The 22,219-nt window shown below is 41.8% G+C and overlaps 1 protein-coding gene across 8 annotated transcripts in view; it reads right to left on the reverse strand.

Annotated features, from left to right (window-relative positions):
* Nucleotides 1-7,706: 7,706 nt before the first annotated feature.
* The window catches only part of LOC117405955 (ecto-NOX disulfide-thiol exchanger 1), a 71,756-nt gene continuing 57,243 nt past the window's right edge, over nucleotides 7,707-22,219 (reverse strand). For 6 of the 8 annotated variants that reach the window (XM_059030300.1, XM_059030303.1, XM_059030298.1 and 3 more), the window contains 6 exons: nucleotides 21,003-21,187; nucleotides 20,648-20,755; nucleotides 13,491-13,544; nucleotides 11,598-11,703; nucleotides 9,471-9,556; nucleotides 7,707-8,585 (listed from right to left, as the gene is read on the reverse strand). In XM_059030300.1, coding sequence (XP_058886283.1) covers nucleotides 8,454-8,585; nucleotides 9,471-9,556; nucleotides 11,598-11,703; nucleotides 13,491-13,544; nucleotides 20,648-20,755; nucleotides 21,003-21,187 — 671 coding nt within the window. In that variant the 3' untranslated portion in view covers nucleotides 7,707-8,453. The other 2 variants (XM_059030299.1, XM_059030304.1) reach the window with 2 other exon arrangements.

Raw genomic sequence — 22,219 nt, forward strand, 5'->3', positions numbered from 1 at the left:
TCTCAAGGCTATAAGCCTTTAGGCACCAGTAGCTCTCAGTTAATGAGAGTTTAGCTAATTTCACAGGTATTTCTGGTCACCGCGACCCAGTGGCGTGCCGTAACAAAATGGACTGGGGCAGCAGAGTCGTCGCAATCATTTTGTATTTCTGCTGGTTTTAATTCTTTAAAACACAGTACAGTTATTACAACATTTTAACACTGTTGCAGTTTCACAAATGTTCAATTTGTATCCTAAGGATCGGCCTGCTTCCAGTGGCGGTGACAGTCGTGGGTCAGTTTCTGCTCTCAGTGAGTCTGTCAAAGCCACCACAGGTGTGGGTGACAGTCTTTAAAAGCCTGATACCTGCAAAAACTTCAATCTTGTTAGCTGTGCTCCCACCTCTACCTACATTCCTATTCCCATCATCAGTGGGCAAAATCCATCTCTGCCACGTACACCTTTCACTAGAAAAAGGTGCTTGCACCTTGTACAAGGGAAGACAGTACAGTGCAGTTAACTTAAAAGAGAGCAATGATTTGATTATTGGAAAGTAGGTCCATTTTCTAGTCAGTGTACTCACTGACATCAAAGAATCAACTTCAAAAAGAATCCATGAAAACAATATGCAAAACGAATACTTTTTTCATGAAATATCTTGAGGATTTGGAATGTGAAAAAAAAGCGACTTTGCAAATCCATGTGAATCACAGGATCTATATAAACTGCAGCCCCATATTTTCAGCATTCTGGAAACGCTGCAGACTGTCACACCCTCATATCTCAGAAACTATTTGAAGTTGTACCTTTTCTGGTCAAAATAAACCCTGTGTGCTTAGTGTGTTGGTGACATAGATACTGACCAAAATGAATGCCATATTGAGGTCATGTGATCTTTGAAGGTACAGCTGTATATAGGCAGTACCATTTGAGCTACTGTTAATGTTTTGTACACAGTTGTATTCATTGATTTTATTGTTGTCCAATAAAGAATTAACCCTTTTACTGAGCAAGTAGTCTGAAGAAGTTATCCAGCAACAAACTCCCCCCAAGTTGCACTTCCTTCCTAGAAAAAGGAGAACATTTCGGGGGGCCATTGCTCTTGTGAGATGTCTTGCTCATTAAAATATGTCGCATATTTTTAAAGACAATTATCTTTTCAGGGGTACCACTATATCTGGTAAGTAAGGGGGTCTAATGAGGAAAATAGGCAATACAATCCCACCCCTATTCTTTCTGTAAATCATTTGTTGTTTCCAAACACTTGAACTGTACTGTATGTACTGTCTATATAACTGCACCACATTGTAACACCCCTAGAGTGGATAACTATTGCACGATTCAGCTGGAGAGGAGAAGGAGGAAGATCAGTGGATTGCAATCACAGCAGGTGGAAAGTGACATGTGTTATACAGGATGAGCTGAGAAGTGCTAATTGGCAGGACCATTATCATTGAGTTTTTTTAACATTATCAAGCCATAGATTAAAAACAGTTAATGAGATTAAATGAACTGACTGCATGCCATAGGCACCCAGAAACATAGAAGTCTTCTCAATTGACTGGTGTTATTGCTTTTAGCAATCAAAGGTGTAATACACTCCACCAGGCTGTATCAGACAATATGGCCCGCCTGGGGATTTTGAAGTTATTCATAGCTAATTACTATGCATATGTGATTAGCACAAGTTTCTTGACTCGTAATAAGAGGCTAAAGTATAAAGATCATGGGCTTTGAACCAGTTCTAGATGTTAATGAGCAGAGCTGTGATAGTAAATTAAAAACATCATATCTTTCTCTCATGATAACAAGCTGAAACCTCATTATGTGAAGCATAACAGAATAAGAAAGTGAAAGAAAATGTTTAGAGAAGCGTATTGGGGGTAGGAAAATTGATTTGGAAGCCTCAGGTGCTATAGTTAAAGGGGAACTGTACTCAAAATAACCAGGCTCTCTAAATGCTCTGTATACATAACAAATGTGTCTCGCTGTGCCAGTTTTGTTAAAAAGTCAAGTGTTTGGCCAGTATTTCAGTTTTTGTGTCAGCTTTCTGGGTCAGCTGGAAATGCAGGCCGTCACCATATTGGAACCTTTCTGGCGCCGCTGTTCCGTCATATTGTTCACAGCCCCCCACACCAGTGAACGCCAGCAGGGTTCATTATGTCGGAATGCAAAGCGTTCGGGTGCAAAAATAACAAAAGGAAAAACAGAAACAAAAAGTATTTCTGTGTGTCTTTAAACCAACAAAGGGCGGCCATAACAAAACAATGACTACATAATATAGAAATGCGACATGCGCTCAATAGAATACTATGTGTGACTATAGAGCGAGTCAACGACAGGACGTCACACAAAGCACAACGGAAGAGAGCGCCGATACATTCAATGTTAATTTGTTTAAATGGTTTTTATATGATATACTGCTCAAGGAGAGGCTGAAAGTGTGTCAAAAGCTTTAGTTAACATATTTTCTATTGAAATGGTTGTATATTCATTTGCATTACATTTCCCCTTTAAAGAATTGAAAAGGTGCCTGTCTTGTTACTAAGCAACCACAGAATGAAGCCCTCCACTGACTCGGCAGTTGAGGCAGGCATGAGAGATAGGGCCCTATCCTCCCAGTTGTGAGATCACAAACCTAGTGAAAGTGAATTACCAAGGTATGGTAAAGCTTCAAGAGTAATTCCAATCAGAAGCACTTAAGCACTGATAATCCAAACATTAACTAGGGAGAAAGAAATATGTTGTCTAAGATATTCCTGGCCTTCTGTTCTCCCTATCCCTACAGATTGTTTTCTGTATTCTTAGCTGTTGAAATATTTTATAATCCTCTTTTTCCACAAATCACCTTCAATGGAAATATAATTAGAAGGCAGGTGTCGACATCCTCTACCCGTTTTCATTAATATGGTTTATTTTTTAATATTATGGCTTATTATTGTAGTATTATTAACATTACTTTGAATAATTCTGCAATAATAGTAACAATGATTACAATTCATGTTTATAAAGTTTTTAAAATGCAGAACGCAGTAAGCCAAAAAGAAAGCTTTTTGCAACACTTGCTTCCTTCAGCACACTGAATCACATACTGTTGGTGATTATCACAATACACAAATTAAATAAAAACATATATTGTTAGTAATCATTTACAGGCATTTTGTAATCACCTGCCTTTCTGACATCCATCTAAGCAGTTCCAGTTTCCAAAGACCCATCACTTTAACAGATTGCAGAGTTATATATCTGCGCAGTGTTCTGTGGAGCATTTTAAGTGTTTGTATCAGTAATAGCTTATAAAAATGTTAAATCCAGTAACCAAACATATCAAACAATGGGTTAAGTACATCTAATTTTATATATGTCAGTAAAATCCTTAGAAACTGTCAAACAAACAAGAGATTTCTTATTGGGCCACATTTTCAGAGCCTCAACTCCAATCGTCAACTAACTTTTACTTTTTGATGGAGACAAAACATCTGTTAATTTAACAAAACTAGAACTGAACATGTACAGTAAGTTATATATTTCAGGTCACTTTAGCAGTCTGTTTGTGACAATTTGATGATGTAGCTGCAGAATATGGCAAATCAGTGGAAGACTGCGAATTCCAGGGTTTCCGAGGAATTCCATTATCCGCAGATTTCAACTGCCTCTAGTCATCTGCTTACACATGGTTAAGACACTGACCGGTGTTGTTTATGTGTAATTGTAACAGATAGCATTAGATGCTGGGTAAAAATGAATTAGATTGTATGCAGAGTCCCATGGTTTTAGAATAGGCTTTCACAGCTTGAAGTACATTAACTCTGCAATTAAAGAAAGTTAATTCAGGTAAATAGCATCTGCTTTAGTAGAGGAAAAAATGCAGGTCTTCTGAACCTTTAATACTTGGGTGAGATTAAGTGTCTCTCACTAAACTGTCATTAGCAGTTTTCAGACAGGAATAACACATCCAACAAAGTTACCAAACCATGAAAAACATGTTTTCAGGCATTTCATATTTGATCTTGTATTTAGTCTTAAGTTGTTTCTTATTAGTTATAAAATAGTTATTGCTGCCGTTTCATTTCAGGAACAAAATGGTGCTAATAATGATTTGAGAATCTACAGTAGCTCATGGAGTTTCATGGAGGATGAACAGTACATTAAAAAGTGGTTCCCTATTGGACACTTTTTTATCCACTCTTGCTTTTTTACATACAGAAAGGTTGCTTTTGGTTTCCTCTTTACACCCACACATCTCTTCAGGCCTCAAAGGCTGAGCTGAGACTCCTCAGACTGCAAGGCCTCGGCACTGACCACATATATAAAGATGAGCTGAGACTCCTCATACTGCAAGGCCTCGGCACTGACCACATATATAAAGATGAGCTGAGACTCCTCAGACTGCAAGGCCTTGGCACTGACCACATATATAAAGACAACCCAGAATGCATTCTGTTGCACAGGTAAGTAATGCTGTCTTTACCCTTGCTGGCTCGAGATGTGTTTGTGGGCTGTTGTACATCTTGTCTGGGGTCACACAGGTAGAGCGCCGTTGGCTTTTGTACTCCCAGCTGAGGCTGGTTTGCTTTACCGTGCCAAAGTGACACCTAGTGGTCAAGCAAGTGTTGAGCAGCTTGGCAACACCTGCTGCTGAGTTTCGGCGTGAAATTTTTTACGCTCATCCTGGGCTGTTACTGTGGCAGGGTGATATTAAAATTTGGGATTATAAAATTGGGGGAGGGGGAACAACCTGGGTAAACACCTAATTGGGTACTATTTTCAGTGTTATAGGGTTAGTCCTTCTAGTTATAGAAGAAAATACAAAGCCTGGGAGATTTATTAATTTTCGAATAAAGTTAAACTAACCTTTTATCAGTTGGATGATTTACCACCTCTTTACTGTATTTCATTTTAGCCTAATGCGTGCAGTAAGATACAATTTCATACACATGCACCATAAAGCAAGGTTTTATTTTTCATGTCTTTGCCTATCCCTTCTCCCTGCAATTGCTTGTTTAAATGTAATTGCTTAGTGGGCTATGTGAACCACAGGGCTATCATTTGAAGATTGCCTTCTGATACAATACCACCATTCTGGGTTTCATTGCCAAGTCCGCTGAGCAATCCCACAGCAATCTTCTGCACCGTGCACATGAAATTACCAGCCACTGAAATGGCCCACCACTCGTTCCATGCAAATTACATTTTTGTCTATTTCACATTAAAAAGGGAAAAGGAAAAGCAATTATGGAAAGCAGGATCTTATTGCTATTACCCTCTGCCAGCCAGCTCCACTCAAGATGGATAGAGTACATTACTCTTTCATTAAAATTGCATTGCATAAAAATGCACCTCTGAAATGGCTTGATCTGCCCTAAACATTGCTTCTAATGTGTAGCACATTACTCTTTCTACGGTTATAAAGAGTTATAAGGACAGTTTTATAAATGAAATAATAATAATAATAAAATTGCATTGATGCAGCCTAGAGGGATACAGCAATCCAGTCAGTAGTAATCAGACTGGATCCGACCCCCTCCTCTCTGGGGTGCAGTGCCATTGCAGTGTCAGAACAGATATTTCAATAGAAAATCCTGGAAACACCAACAAGATTTTGGCAGCTGATAACATTGTCTGGTATTTACATGACCACTGGGTCGTTATTATTATTTTAATGGTCTAAACAGGAAATTAATACAGTGTCATATTTTTTTGTATTCTATGTATTAAAGGGGGTTCTCCCTCTGCTGAATTAATATAGTTATGAATATTTAGCTCTTTAAAAACAACCCCATGAAAGTGTTTCCAGAAAAAAATGAAAGAATCATGTTTCCTTGTGTGCTGTGATTTAGTGGCTGGGCTCTTTTTGTTGCAGCAGTAGGGATCTTGGCAGGGAGCGTACAGTACATGATGTTAATGTGCTGTATCCAATTAATTTATTCCACAGGACTCACAATCAAAAGTGAACTTTGTAATTGGTCTCTTTTTTATTTCCTTAATTAGTTCCAAGCCGCCGATCTGAAATCTGTTTGACAGAATTCCTCTCCGTTCAGGAGGCTGTCAACTGAACGCAGGCTACTCCAGTGGTGGCTGTTTTTGAGTTCAGCATTTGACCCAGAAGGAGATTAGTGTTAATTGCTATATCTGGTCTCTAATTACTTTAATTACTTTTGTCAGGTGGCACAATGCAGTTTGCCGATAATAACAGTTACACATGTCCTCTTCCCCCATAACAGTTCTCTCTGTGTCTGAAAAGGGCAATTTTCTGTGAAAACAGGGCATTAATTTGAAGGAACGAAGAAGTCTATTGTGTAACAGTGTGTTTTTGGCTGATCAAACTTTTCTTTTTATAACATAATAATATATATATTAGAAACAGTCCTTTACGCAGAACAACAACCAACACCAGAAGAGTCCAAATATAACAACCGTTCTCAGGATCCAGTAGCCAAACCCTGCAGTTTAACAATGAATTGATCATTGTCACTTTAACTGGCCTTTGACTGATTGCTGTTTATTTATAAAACAGATTTGCTTGTTTGTATCCTATTCCAAGTCAGGCACCACCTTGGTGTGGGTCACACAGACCACGATCAACATGGGACCAGAAGCCCTTCATTTTCACTTGTATTGACTTTGTAATATAAACATGTTGTCCAGTAAAACGGCATCAAACTTTTGATTGATCTTTTCTACCGAATTTGCCTCACCGCTGCAACCAACTTAAGGATCAGGAGGTCAGAATATCAACAGACACCCTGAGTTCCCATTGTCACCCCAATGCATCAGTGTCTTTAACTGCCCTCCTGATCAGGAGATCAGAATATCAACAGACACCCTGAGTTTCCCACTGTCACCCCAATGTATCAATGTCTTTAACTGCTCTCCTGATCAGGAGATCAGAATATCAACAGACACCCTGAGTTCCCATTGTCACCCCAATGTATCAATGTCTTTAACTGCCCTCCTGATCAGGAGATCAGAATATCAACAGACACCCTGAGTTCCCATTGTCACCCCAATGTATCAATGTCTTTAACTGCCCTCCTGATCAGGAGGTCAGAATATCAACAGACACCCTGAGTTCCCACTGTCACCCCAATGTATCAATGTCTTTAACTGCCCTCCTGATCAGGAGGTCAGAATATCAACAGACACCCTGAGTTCCCACTGTCACCCCAATGCATCAATGTCTTTAACTGCCCTCCTGATCAGGAGGTCAGAATATCAACAGACACCCTGAGTTCCCACTGTCACCCCAATGTATCAATGTCTTTAACTGCTCTCCTGACCCATGCAGGTAAGGGCTCAGACTGGGAAGAAGTACCAAATAACAAGTCTAACATTGTTAAAATACCCAAATCATACACTTTCATTATCAAGGTTTTTTGGTTTGTTTTGCTTCTCCTTTACCGGTTATTTTTTTCTTACAGTAATCATTTTTTTGTATTATTGATTCCACTTCTGTCGTTAACACTTTAGTAAAATATGCAATCCAAAGTCCTTTTCAATCCTGTTGCTTTGTTTTGTTTCTCTCAGTTAATGGAGGGTGAGAGAGAGGCACTTGTATTGAGCATGACTAGAGATGTGGTGATGTAAAGTAGAGTACTCTAGCAGCGTTGTATGTTGACCCAGGGCATCCTGGATTTTAGTGACACTGGAGTTGCATTTCCTGGGTTCTATTGCTTGTAGATTCTCACAAATATAGATGAAACACTGGTAACAGCATTCAAAATATATAATTTGATAAAAACTTTATTTCATAAAAAATAATTTATACAAGTTGTTGATAAGATTTAACATGTATGTGTCTAGTTCACAAAGCAGTATATTATAACACACATTGGTACTATATGTATTATTATGACACAAGAAAATGGTTTATTTTGATTTCAGCTCTGGGTAATATGAAAACAGTAAAGGAAACCTGATTTTACAGATCAGCGTCTCTGAAGGAAGCATTACAATCAGTGTTCACCAGAGTGGAACTGTCTACACCTCCTATCTGATGCTGCATGTCTGGGATTTAAAAACACAGATGGTATCTCATTTGCACACAGCAGTTGAAACCCAAAAATGACTTTAGGCTGCAGCACTTTAGCATTTTGGCAATTTCCTCCTGTTTCACAGAAAACAAAAATACACCCATTTAAAGCAGTAGATAGTGACTAGCTGTGTTGAGAATTACCATGTTCATTTCTAAACCCAGCAAACAATTATCTCGCTCGACCAGCCCTGTTACTCTGGAATGATTTTTCAAGTAAATACATCTGTCTCGATTCGACACACGGAGACTTTTAGTAACTGCTGCACAACTACATCTTCACTCACAAGGAACAAGAGAGATGTAATTAAAAACCAGGCTGGGGCTGTGCAAGCAAACACACCGCTATGTGCAATAACCATATTTCTTACTCAGGAGGTACATAAACCTCCTGTCTTGCAGGAGAGTGCTTCTCGCTAACAAGCCCATTCATTTCCCTGGATCAGACAGTATTAATTCCCTCAAAGCCACAGAATATCCACCTCTTCTCCAGCGTGGCCCCCACTCCCGTGAACTCTTGCTTGAACATGTGGGGCAGCCGCAGCATGAGAGTCTCGATTTCACTGGCAGAGACCTGGGGGGGGGGGGGGGGGCAGAGCACAGAGAAACAATGACACAGTCCCATTACAACAGGCTGTGCATGTTTAAAAGAGAAAGCGCTACCTCACACCAAGGGACATGAAATCTAATCTGAACGCATTCATATCGAAAGCACAAAGATGGAAACCGAACCCCACACCAATTTGGGACTGGGATTCAGGATTTCTATCTCTCTGTCTCGCCTTCTCTCTCACACCCTGCTGGTCACAGCACACAAAAATGAATGTTTCTACTTTCTGGATTTTTCCATAAACAGGGGAATAGCTTTTACTTTTCTCTATTTCGGATACAGGCTACCGTGGCTGTTCTTGACTGAAGCCGCTAGAAGAATTCCTGTTGCCAACAGTAAGGCAAGGAGTTGTATTTGTGCATGAGATGGTCGATTCTAATGGGGGCATGTCTTCAATTACTGAATTGAGCCGCCCAGAGTCTTGTTTCAACCAGGTCTGTCGTTATCTAAGGGAACCTACTGCACTGTAGGTGTTACATTTCAAAAACAAAATAAGCAAGGTCCTGGATTGGAATTAACACAAATAGACTTTTTCATGTTCATATATATTTTTAAACTAATACAGCTTAAGCATACTGACTGCTATTGTATGTCAGACACGGGAATTCACAGTTAAAGTGATCACCTAAAGGTCATTCAGTCAGGAAGCAAAATTTAAGAGAACAAGATTTGAATGAGGCAACAGACCTGCTGCAAGAACGGGGAGGTGGTGGATGAAAGGAAATGAGACGGGGAGTGGCCCACAACGGGGCCCAAGCCAACCCTAATGGAAGACAGCAGCGGCTTCACCTGTACCTCAAAGCACAGTGGTATTAAAGGGCTAATAAAACTGAACAGATGATGACCTACCTTGGCATCCAGTCTCTGTATGTAGGACCACAGATACTCTATGTTGGCACCAAAGGGGTGAACATGAAGAAAGGTTGATATTATGCCTATGGGTAAAAGGAACAAGTAAATTATACAAATGGACATGTATTTAATACATACTCTGTATTTACAGAGCTCAGTAAGGCTGCATCCACACTGGACAGAGCAACAAAGTCACTGAATGTCAATCCACACCAGACGCGACTTGGAAACGAACCAAAAGACTGGAAATAAATACATGACCCGCCCGTGAATTCCTATTGGAAATACTAGGATGGGTTGTTCCATATTTTAAAGTGCAACATTATTATTATTATTATTATTATTATTATTATTATTATTATTATTATTATTATTATTATGATGATGATGTTCTTGTTGTTAAGCACTACATAATCACCATCTTCATTATAATAATTATTATTATTATTAAAATGTGTGTTATTATGCGCAGGTCACCACTTACCTTGTATTATTATTATTTACTTTTATTTAGTTGTTCCTTTCAAAACAGTCCGCTGAACTTGACAGAATGCTTTATAAATATGGCTCATAATCCTCAACACTATGTATGAGCTTGTTAGGATGTGTCACACAGAATACAAACATGTTGCTGGCTTTGTTTTACAATGTATAGACTAGCAGGACCTCGATAATATTTTTGTTTGTTTGGTGAATCTCCACAAAACTTCACTTATGGATATGTAAAGATCTTCTTCTTGTCACGGATTTGTGCCACAGAACAATTTATTTATCATAAAAACAAACAAACAAATAAACCAGAAAAAAAGCCATAGCTTAAAATTAGGTCACATGTTCAAATTGTGTGAATGCGGGGTCTTTTTTGTGTCATTTTTAAAAGCCAGTAAAAGTGCACATTTTTCATTTAATAAACCTATTTTTATTCAACTTGCATAATCGGAAAGAAAATGTCTCGGTGCTGCTAAATGCACCACCTGCAAGCCACCCAGGCATTGTCTTTCTTCTGGATGTCTTTGTAGTCGTTCAATTTGAATCATATAATAAAGGATACTGCTGTACCTCATCAGTATACTTTTCGTCGTCCATGATTAACTTGTTTTGAGGCTTGACTTGTTTTGAGGCGTGACGTGTTTTGAGGTGTGTTTTTGACGCTGAAATTTTCTCAAAGCGAAGTTGCTCACATCGCTCGCTGCTGGTGTGGATACTCCCATTTGACTGCAGTGACGTCTAAATTATTCGCTCGCGTCCACTGTGGATACACCTTAATACACAGTAACAGTAATAATGCTGGCAGCCAAGCACTGTAATAAAAGAGCAACTGGAGCCAAAACAACCACTTAAGATGATTACTTTAGAGAGGTCCTATAATAGTAACAGAATAATTCAGGGCAAGAAAATATATTGCTATGTCTCGAGACGCTGAAGCCCATATTCATTTCCCCAGATTTATATTGCAAAACCCTGTGCAATTATACTGTAGGAGAAAATAAACTGCAACTCCCATAACTGCGTTTATTAAAAAGCAGCATGTGTTTTATTAAATGCAGTCGGGCAAGAGGAATGTAGGGTTGTTTTTTTAATTTTTTTTATTTAGTTTTTTTATTGGATTTTGTTTAAGCATGGGTAATTCCAATTTGTAAGCAGCTTTATACGCTACAAAGTAAACAGGTTTTGAGGGCTCTGTTGCAATCTGACTAATATCTGCATTCATGAATGGGATTAAAAGCACTGACATGAAAAACAAAAGGGGACTGCCTGTTCTGGTCAACAGCTAGTCATTCAGTTGGCAGTGAATACTCTACAAGTCCCTGGGGTTCCTTCCCCTTTCATGTGGGACTGTGATCCATACACATGGCACATCTCTGGTCTAACAGGCTAACACTGAAATGTAGAAATGTGTAAGACTGCCATCCTGCTTTACATACACGTTCAATCTCCACCGTACAGAATGCATCAATGTTCTCAACGGAAGAGGGAGGTGGGGAACGGGCATTTACAAATGAAGATCCTTTCACAGGTTTGCATTCCATTACGTTTCAGCATCGATGTATGTTGTAATGTCCACATTTCTTGTATTCCATTCCCTGCAGATATATAGTACAGCACAGTGATATATTACATTACCCAATAACAGGGCTTCTTTCTCTGATTTCAGAGGTCCTTGAACGTGTTTCTCTGCATTCTTTTCTTTATCGCGGTGAAGTACTTGTCCTGTGCATCCATTTATTCCCTGTTTGAAAAACAGATAACATAAATACATCTATTCATATTTATTAAGACATTATGTGCTTTTTTTGTTTCCAGGTAATAATCTTTAATATGGATTGAAACAAAAGTGTTACGAACCCACTGATCCAGTTCCACTGGTGGTGGTGTTTCTCCTGCTGTCAACAACTGTGTTGTGATCACTAGATCTTATTTCACACAGCCCTCTAAACAGCCACCTGACAGAAGTGGCCTCGGGCCACTACAGATAAAGCCTGGAACAGAGTGAGTCTAGGAGGCGAAAGCCTTTACGCTATTTTCAAATCTCAGTCATTTATAGTGAAACCCAAAAATATCTGGAACAAAATTGCTAATCATACTATGAGCAGTTTGACTTAAATAGCATAGCAACATAACCCAACCATACATAACATAAAGTGGCAAACTGAAGCTGATTTATATATTAAAGTATTTATTTACATTTCAAATTGAACAGACCTGAAGAACCTGTTTCCTCTACATCTGCCCCACTGGTTAAAAATCTTACGAGAAAGCCTACAGCTTTTGTTCATGACTACCATCATCAGCAAGGGCAGCTAAATACTCTCTTCTGAAATAGTAGCTACTGTCATGTGCATTTTGCCTTTTTCTTTAGTCTTGCTTGTTAACGACAAGAAGGTATTTTGACTTGTTTAGGGAAAAGAGAGTCTAGGCTTTACAGTATTTCACAAAAAATAAATAAATAAATAAATAAATAAATAAAATAGATATCAAGAGAAGTGAAAACGTCTAACCCTGTACAATCCACCATCGGCTGAGCCTGTCAATTCCTTGAGTTATGAGTTTTCCTTTCCCCATGGTTTATACCAGGACCCTCCTCTGCCCTGCTCACACATACAGAAGCTCTAACAGATGGTGACACTGGTTACACTTTATTGCACATGTAACAACAGCTCTGTAACACTGAGCCGAGAGCATTGAAAACAGCTTTTTCACACTGCTGTATATGCAATCAATGTCACAGTACTTGCAAACAATAATGCAATTCAAAATGTACAGCTGTGGCCAAAAGTTTTGCATCACCTAGAACTTTAGAATTGAGACATAAAATAAAATAAAAAAGCAATCTCTGGGGGCTCCCGAGTGGCGCATCCAGTAAAGGCGCTCCGCTTGGAGTGCAGGATGCACCCTATAGCTTGAAGATCGCAGGTTCAAATCCAGGCTATGTCATTGCTGACCGTGACTGGGGGTTCCTAGGGGGCGGCGCACAATTGGCCGAGCGCCACCCGGGTAGGGAGGGATTAGGTCGGCAGAGCAATCCATGGTTCAGCGCACACCAGCGACCCCTGTGGCTGACAGGGCGCCTGCAGATCTGCAGTGGAACGATTCACATCTGTGTTGTCCTCCAGCACTATAGGGCTGATGGCTTCACTGTGGATCCGCATTGCAAAAATTCAGCCTCTGTTCCCCGAGTTGCCGGGAGGTTGCAGAGTTGAACCGGGAAAAAAATAATAATTGGGCATTCCAAATTGTTTTTCCATAATCCATTTTTGTCAGTTTTTCATTAAGTTTGTGGAAAACTGGAAAGCAGTATGTAATTCAATATGTTAGCGTAACATTAGTCAGCAGGTTTCATTCGACTTTATGAAACAAAATGAATTAATTCTACAGGGGAATGTAAAACCTTTCGTCATAGCTGTATGTTCTCAAACACTGATGTGTTTGTGAAATCCGTCAACATAAAGCTGCCAAAAAAGTACATTAAAGTAATCAATGAAAGGTGAAGCGGAGACAAAGAAAGGCCACACTCACTTGAGCATGTGACTCGCTGCTGATAATCTCCACAGCCTCCATACTGTGCAATAACTAGTCAATACAAATGAGAATGCACAAATACTTTAAATACAGAAAGTTAATAACGTAAAGTCATTCTGAAGCAGCTTAGCCCTGACTCCGTGCATCAGTGTCTGATCTCTACTGAATTCCACTGTTCTAAATGAAACCTTCAATTTTGCCTTGGTCCTGCCTTCCAGCTATTCTGACCAATCTCCAGATCGGTTATGCACCTGGCACGCCCCAAAAGTGTGTCACGTATTGTGGCAAGGAGCAGACATGCTACTGTGGCCTAAAACAAAGAAACCTTTAACACCACTTGGACAGTGCGTCAGAAGCTAACATGGTGCAATCCACAATCAAGGTCATTTCACGGGACGAAGCCAGGGCTGCATAAGGGCTAGGTAGAGGCTTAGCCTCGGGTGCATAGAGGCTGAGGCGTGGCTTCAGGGATAAAAGTGCTTAGGAATGTGTAGGGGAGAGATGCTGAAGGGGAGAGAAAAGGATGGGCCCGGACCCACCCAGGGAGCCTTCTTGAAGGGTTTGAGGCCAGATGTGTTGATCTACCGGGCCCCTGAAATGACAGAAACTCTGACTCTCAAGAGCTGTTAATAGGCGTTGCTACGCAGCTGGGTACACGAGAGTTGTTAACAGGCTTTGCCCAACAGCTGGATTTCCCTCAGAGGATGGAACGGTTTCTGAACCTTGAAAGAAAAGAGAAAAGACTTTTCTTTCAAGACTTTTAGTTGTGGGACTCGAGCACTAAGGTAAGAGGGCCACATCCCAGGAGGATAGAAAAAGAGCCTTCTCGTCTTGAGGCAAGATATAGCACATGAGCTGTGAAAGAATAGTTTGGCCGGTGGTCCCCTCTGACCATTCAAAGAACCTGCGTATTACCAGGCCGGGGAAGTGAGACTCACTATCCCCCCAGAAGAAGGACCACTGGCTCACCACAGAAACCCGCACCTGTGAAGACAAACAAAGACCATGTGCCAACGTGTAACATAAAACAAGGAAGAAGAGACAAGCAGAAACAGAAAGACTGGTTATGGGGAAAATCTATGTGTAGACCACCCACTCGGGGAACAGGAAAAAACCCTCTATTAGGTGGAAACCTCTGGTTGTCCTGGCGGAGAGGGCGCCTCCACTCCGGGCATGCTAGCGATAGACTGTTGTGCTGCTGCGATGTCAGAAGGCAAAGATTGGATGTATGAGTTAACTGCTGAGGAGGACCAGCGACCCATAGACTTAATTAGGTTTTGATTAATATTTGCGTGAGCTGCTGAGGAGGCTGCACCGATTCTAAATCAATGAGTGGTTTAAAAATTGAGAAGGGAGAACTACTTTGGAAATGAGATTGGAGAGATGTGTAGCGAACCAATGCCTGGTGATGATATTTCTGGAGCAGAAACTGGATAGTGATGGTACTGTGAGTTCTGCACTTCTTAGAAATCCGAAGAAAGCTGACAGGCACATATTATTATTATTATTATTATTATTTATTTCTTAGCAGACGCCTTTATCCAGGGCGACTTACAATTGTTACAAGATATCACATTATTTTTACATACAATTACCCATTTATACAGTTGGGTTTTTACTGGAGCAATTTAGGTAAAGTACCTTGCTCAAGGGTACAGCAGCAGTGTCCCATACCAGAGATTGAACCCACAACCCTCCGGTCAAGAGTCCAGAGCCATAACCACTACGCCACACTGCTGCCCTGGCCACATAGCTTCCATTACCAGGTCGTCAAATGGATTGAAACGTCCTGAGCGCAAAATTGAAATTAATTGGGAAAGGACGTCTGTAGATATGGGTAGTCTAGATGGAGATGAAGGGGGAAGGCTCTTGGAAATTCCTCTGAGTGTGAGGCCCACAGTAGCGTAGGAGGACCTGAAGAGGGATTGGAGCTGTTGAAGGAGCCAGGCTGCGAAACTTGGTGATCTTCAATTATTTGACGGTGTAATTGAGAGAAAAGTGCGTGGCGGCGAAGGGAGCTGGGAAGGGGCCAGCCATGAATTCTTTGTCCATCTCGACTTGAATTAGAGACTCAGTGATTCTGGGTTCGGAGGTAGCAGAACAAAGATTTTTTGCATATGAATGGGACAAAGGGAGATTACGAATGGGGCCAACCAAGGCTTTTAAAGTAGAGCGAGTATGTGATCGCAGGGTGGTGCAGAGTGTATGTGTGTCTGTGATCGCGGGGCGGTGCAGAGCGTATGTGTGTCTGTGATCGCGGGGCGGTGCAGAGCTGTATGTGTGTCTGTGATCGCAGGGTGGTGCAGAGCGTATGTGTGTCTGTGATCGCGGGGCAGTGCAGAGCGTATGTGTGTCTGTGATCGCGGGGTGGTGCAGAGCGTATGTGTGTCTGTGATCGCGGGGTGGTGCAGAGCGTATGTGTGTCTGTGATCGCGGGGTGGTGCAGAGCGTATGTGTGTCTGTGATCGCGGGGCGGTGCAGAGTGTATGTGTGTCTGTGATCGCGGGGCGGTGCAGAGTGTATGTGTGTCTGTGATCGCGGGGTGGTGTGGAGCTGTATGTGTGTCTGTGATCGCGGGGTGGTGCAGAGCGTATGTGTGTCTGTGATCGCGGGGCAGTGCAGAGCGTATGTGTGTCTGTGATCGCGGGGCGGTGCAGAGTGTATGTGTGTCTGTGATCGCGGGGTGGTGTGGAGCTGTATGTGTGTCTGTGATCGCGGGGTGGTGCAGAGCGTATGTGTGTCTGTGATCGCGGGGCGGTGCAGAGTGTATATGTGTATCTGTGATCGCGGGGTGGTGTGGAGCTGTATGTGTGTCTGTGATCGCGGGGCTGTGCAGAGCGTATGTGTGTCTGTGATTGCGGGGCAGTGCAGAGCGTATGTGTGTCTGTGATCGCGGGGCGGTGCAGAGCTGTATGTGTGTCTGTGATCGCGGGGTGGTGCAGAGCGTATGTGTGTCTGTGATCGCGGGGCGGTGCAGAGCGTATGTGTGTCTGTGATCGCGGGGCGGTGCAGAGCTGTATGTGTGTCTGTGATCGCGGAGCGGTGCAGAGCGTATGTGTGTCTGTGATCGCGGGGCGGTGCAGAGCGTATGTGTGTCTGTGATCGCAGGGTGGTGCAGAGCGTATGTGTGTCTGTGATCGCGGGGCTGTGCAGAGCGTATGTGTGTCTGTGATTGCGGGGCAGTGCAGAGCGTATGTGTGTCTGTGATCGCGGGGCGGTGCAGAGCTGTATGTGTGTCTGTGATCGCGGGGCGGTGCAGAGCGTATGTGTGTCTGTGATCGCGGGGCGGTGCAGAGCGTATTTGGAACTTGGCTCTCGTCTATTACTTGCCTTCGGATCAATGGGGAGAGTGACATTGGATGGTGGCTGCTGATTGGGAGCCTGAAGCAGATGCTGTAACCAGGTTGTACTCTGGAATGCTGATAGATGGGGTGGGGCCGGAGCTGCCTGGGATGGGGCCGGAGCTGCCTGGGATGGGGTGAGCAATGGAGCCGCTGAAACAGAAAATGTCATGAAAGAGGGGGTGGAGATTGGCACATGAGAGGCTGAAGGAGGAACTGCAATGGTGCTAGCGATTGTCTATGCCATCTAAACGAGTGTTCATTGCTGACAAAGCGTTGCTGGTGCTGCTGAGCGAGCAGGAGCGGGATAGTGAGTGAAAAATTTGGCTTTGCCGGGGTAAAATCGAAATTATGAAAAAATAGCTTTAGTTCAGTTTCAGTGAAAACTGTTAGTGTACAGAATGAGAAAGTCCAGTAAAATAGCAGTGTGAAGCCTGTTTCCAAAATTAAACTCGACAGAAACGACAACAACAACAACTTTAAAGTCTAAATTAAAACTGTACTTGAGAATGTTCCCTTTCTGAAAAATAAAATGAAATGAGCTTAGAAAATAACCACTGAGGGCGGCTGATGTCTGGTTGTACGTGGGAACGTCAGCTGTGGGGACCGCAAGAACCTGAAGATGGCGGCCATGATTGAAGTGGCGAATACTGGACTTAAAGTAATGGAGATTGCTGCAGTGTTGGAGCCGTACTGATTGAAGCAATTGAGACGGCAATGGGGTGAATGAGGGACTTCATCCTTGAAAATGTTGTTATGAAGCTGAAGGATGAACTGTTCAGGTGCATCTGGTTGCTGCGCTGCTGTGCTGGAGAGGAGGCGACAACCACGACTGGAGAGGAGGGGCTGCAGCCTGTCCTGGACTCTGGGCGAGCGAGTTTGCAGAAGCGCGCTTGCGAGAAGGAGGCAACGCAGATGTAGCAGATATAAAGGTATAATTATTATTGAACAACGCTATACGCTCGCTTCCAGCTGGGATGTTGGTATTGTTGTCATGCAGGGTTTTTAAGAGTTTGGCGAGTGGCCAATCCTTATAAAATAGCTGCTCAGGAGGCTGAGCCTGTTGACGGGTGTTTTCATCTCCATAGTGCCGGGGAGCAGGTCTAGTTGCTGGGTAGAGGTCTGCATTAGAAGTAGACGGTACTGAGCTTCCATCGGAGAAATAATCAGATATTTTGAGGAGAATCCGGCAGGGATGGAGAACGGGTCGCAGTGTATGCAAAAAAGCTAACGCAAGAGAGAGAGAGCAAAGGCTGTGAGGGTTTTAAATAGGGAGTCTAGATTGCTACCGTCCCCCGAATTACACCCAAGGGTTAACATTTATCAATGCTTTGTAACATCTATGCTGTTCTGAAAATACATATATTCATGGGTTTTCACACTGCACGGTATTTCTTAATAAATAATGCAGTTTGGCATAAAATGGTTTGATTATTAAATCAGTAAAAACATAAATCACCCTTACTGAGTGCCAGGTCCCAGCTTTCTTGGGTACTGCCAGCTGTTGACATTCTAAATGTATGAAGAAAGCCAGACAGCAGTGGATAGCCAGCTGAATACAGAATGTTTAGTGTTCTAACAAGACTGAATTGTAAAACTGAATCGTTTGGGATGAAAGCGAGAGGGGTTTTCAGAAACAGGAAAAGTGGCTGTGTGTCAATGGAAACACTGCTTAATAAACCAGGCATGGAAACACTGCTTAATAAACCAGGCATGGAAACACTGCTTAATAAACCAGGCATGGAAACACTGCTTAATAAACCAGGCATGGAAACGCTGCTTAATAAACCAGGCATGGAAACACTGCTTAATAAACCAGGCATGGAAACGCTGCTTAATAAACCAGGCATGGAAACGCTGCTTAATAAACCAGGCATGGAAACACTGCTTAATAAACCAGGCATGGAAACGCTGCTTAATAAACCAGGCATGGAAACGCTGCTTAATAAACCAGGCATGGAAACACTGCTTAATAAACCAGGCATGGAAACACTGCTTAATAAACCAGGCATGGAAACACTGCTTAATAAACCAGGCATGGAAACGCTGCTTAATAAACCAGGCATGGAAACACTGCTTAATAAACCAGGCATGGAAACACTGCTTAATAAACCAGGCATGGAAACGCTGCTTAATAAACCAGGCATGGAAACACTGCTTAATAAACCAGGCATGGAAACACTGCTTAATAAACCAGGCATGGAAACACTGCTTAATAAACCAGGCATGGAAACACTGCTTAATAAACCAGGCATGGAAACACTGCTTAATAAACCAGGCATAGAAACGCTGCTTAATAAACCAGGCATAGAAACACTGCTTAATAAACCAGGCATGGAAACGCTGCTTAATAAACCAGGCATGGAAACGCTGCTTAATAAACCAGGCATGGAAACGCTGCTTAATAAACCAGGCATGGAAACGCTGCTTAATAAACCAGGCATGGAAACACTGCTTAATAAACCAGGCATGGAAACGCTGCTTAATAAACCAGGCATGGAAACGCTGCTTAATAAACCAGGCATGGAAACGCTGCTTAATAAACCAGGCATGGAAACACTGCTTAATAAACCAGGCATGGAAACACTGCTTAATAAACCAGGCATGGAAACGCTGCTTAATAAACCAGGCATGGAAACACTGCTTAATAAACCAGGCATGGAAACACTGCTTAATAAACCAGGCATGGAAACACTGCTTAATAAACCAGGCATGGAAACACTGCTTAATAAACCAGGCATGGAAACACTGCTTAATAAACCAGGCATGGAAACACTGCTTAATAAACCAGGCATGGAAACACTGCTTAATAAACCAGGCATGGAAACACTGCTTAATAAACCAGGCATGGAAACACTGCTTAATAAACCAGGCATGGAAACGCTGCTTGATAAACCAGGCATGGAAACACTGCTTGGATGGATGTTTTCCGTATCTCCTTATTCTATCCTCTCAGAATAACAAAATGAACTCCAGCAGTGAGCTGTGTGAGCACTCAGGATGCCAATAATATCCTACCCACATGTGTACACTAATTGTGCAAAAAGAATTGCACCCTACAGACTAGATGGCATTCTGGTCAGAAGCCTACTGCATAAGCAAATGGACTCAGACAATATAAGATTCATCAGTCTGAAAAACCGCAAATGCACTTGACATGCCAAGGGCAGCAAGTTCTACAGAAGTACAGGACAGTATGTACTTTTCAGTTTTAGCACACCATGTCTCTTTCAAATCCAGATGAAAGACACGCAGAATAAGAGTCCTGCTCTGGGTCAGCCAATCCCCTTATACAGAACACACCAAATAAAACTGTTCATCTTCTAAACATGCCATGTTGAAAATCCTAACTCCTAACAGAAAGGAATCTATTCTGCAGTATAAGGCACAAATTAATTGCGTGGAGGTTTTACAGGATTTCCACCAGTAAACTCTTTGAATTTGCTGCATAAACAATTTTGTCTGCCACCGCACATCCCAAACAGTGATCTATCCATATTATCATGCTCTGGAGCAACCTGCTGAGTTACCGATCATAAACAGATACAAACCCATAAAAGAAACACATCTGAAACATAAACCTGCACTGTAATATATTGAGCCCCACCACACTGCCTTGGACACATTAGACGCTTTAGTTTACAGGCATGCCATTAATTCAGATCTGCGGTATCGACAGTGTGTAATGGTGTTCCATAAATGAAACTTGCTGTTGGGAAATCAAAAGCTATTTCAATAATAGACAGATAGACTTCCTCATTGCAAATGCATACTGTACACATTACACTGAACAGTGTGTATCATTTCAATTACCTTTTCTTTTAAGGCGATGAGCTGCACCTCCATACACCTTTGCTCTTCCCTTGCGTGTTCTAGCTCAGATTCTTTCCTTTGTAAGTCTCCTTGTAGTTCCACCAGTTGCTGTAAAGACAAACGTTACTGAAGCGCACATAGGGTAAATCCTATGCAATGTTGTGAGTTATAAAAAGGGTATACTATTGGCATGACAAATTGTATGAAATAGGGCATGAAGTAAACCATGGTGAAATCATAGCAAAGTGAAATATAATAAAGCATAGTAAAAGTATGGTAATTCACTGATGATTCAATGCAAGTGTAAACTCCCGGTGGTTAGCCTACACTCTGAAGAGCAGTGTAGGCGCTGTACCTGCTGCATGCCCTGCATGGTCTGCTGTAGAAAGTGAAGCTGATGCTCCTTGGTGTGATCCTCCTCAGTCCTGCACGCCTTCCCCTGCTCTTGTTTCAGCAGCTCCACCTCGTTCCTGTACGCATCCAGCTGCCAGCGAAGGCTGTCGTTCTCTTCTTTCAGGGCATATGCTTGAGCAGCCAAGGCTGGACCAGGGTGATGAGAAGAGCTACATTATTATCTTTTCATTGTTACCAAGCAAGTGAAAGAAAAGCAAGGTCAGTTATCTAGCACAATATGCCCGCTGCAGAGAGTATCATTATTTTTACACTCTCATGCTAGGCTGATTGAAGCAATGCCGTTGTTACTATAAGTGAGACCGGCTAAACATTGTAAAGTCCTCTTAGCATCTTGATCAAAGCAGAAGGTACTGTATTCATGTCATTCAAATTAAAGTGTGGTTTTGGAACTGCATGCCTATTTAAAAGGCTGTATGCAATGGAATGCAATTAGCTTAGCCTGAAGAGACTGGGCCCTTCTTGGATATAAGCCCCAGCTTAGTCATACACTGGATAACCACGGTTACTTTACCCAGCTGTGAATGCGTACCCTGTGCAAAAAGGGTGGCTGGAGGAGAATTCAAGCAACCCTGGCTATATTGCCCAGTTACGTGCCAAGATTATAAATTCACGCCTCTAATAATGCTCCTGCAAAGTGGTCAAATCTAATAAAAAACAATATCTTATAAAATCAAGATACTGTAATATAACACTCTAATAATGCCAACCCTGTGTATAAATTGGATGAAAAATAATATTTAAAAAAAATCAAGAATATTAATACAACGCCATGGGCCCAATTTAAAAGCATTTCTCTATATGAGTAACCTAATATCCTGGAAATCTATAGCGCTTACCATAACACCACATATTATCTGACAAGTAATCCCTTTTGCAATCTTCAGCGCTTGCTTGGAATTAAAGCCATTCTTATATGACTGTGCTTGAAATATTAAGCAGGCGCAAAATTGTCCTTCAACTGTAACATAATTTATTGCATTGCTTAAAATAAACTAAATAGGGAATAGAAGTAAAGAGAGAAGAATTAATAAAAGATGCTGCACTGTCTTCTTTGTGAAGGCGTGCTTCACTTAGTATTCAAAGCAAAGAACGCATCATCTTTATTTATTGCAAACTGTATTAAAGCAATTTACCTTACTGGATGGTATTCCATCTCTC

Source organism: Acipenser ruthenus, chromosome 9 (assembly GCF_902713425.1).
Source record: "Acipenser ruthenus chromosome 9, fAciRut3.2 maternal haplotype, whole genome shotgun sequence".
In the NCBI taxonomy this organism is placed as follows: Eukaryota; Metazoa; Chordata; class Actinopteri; order Acipenseriformes; family Acipenseridae; genus Acipenser; species Acipenser ruthenus.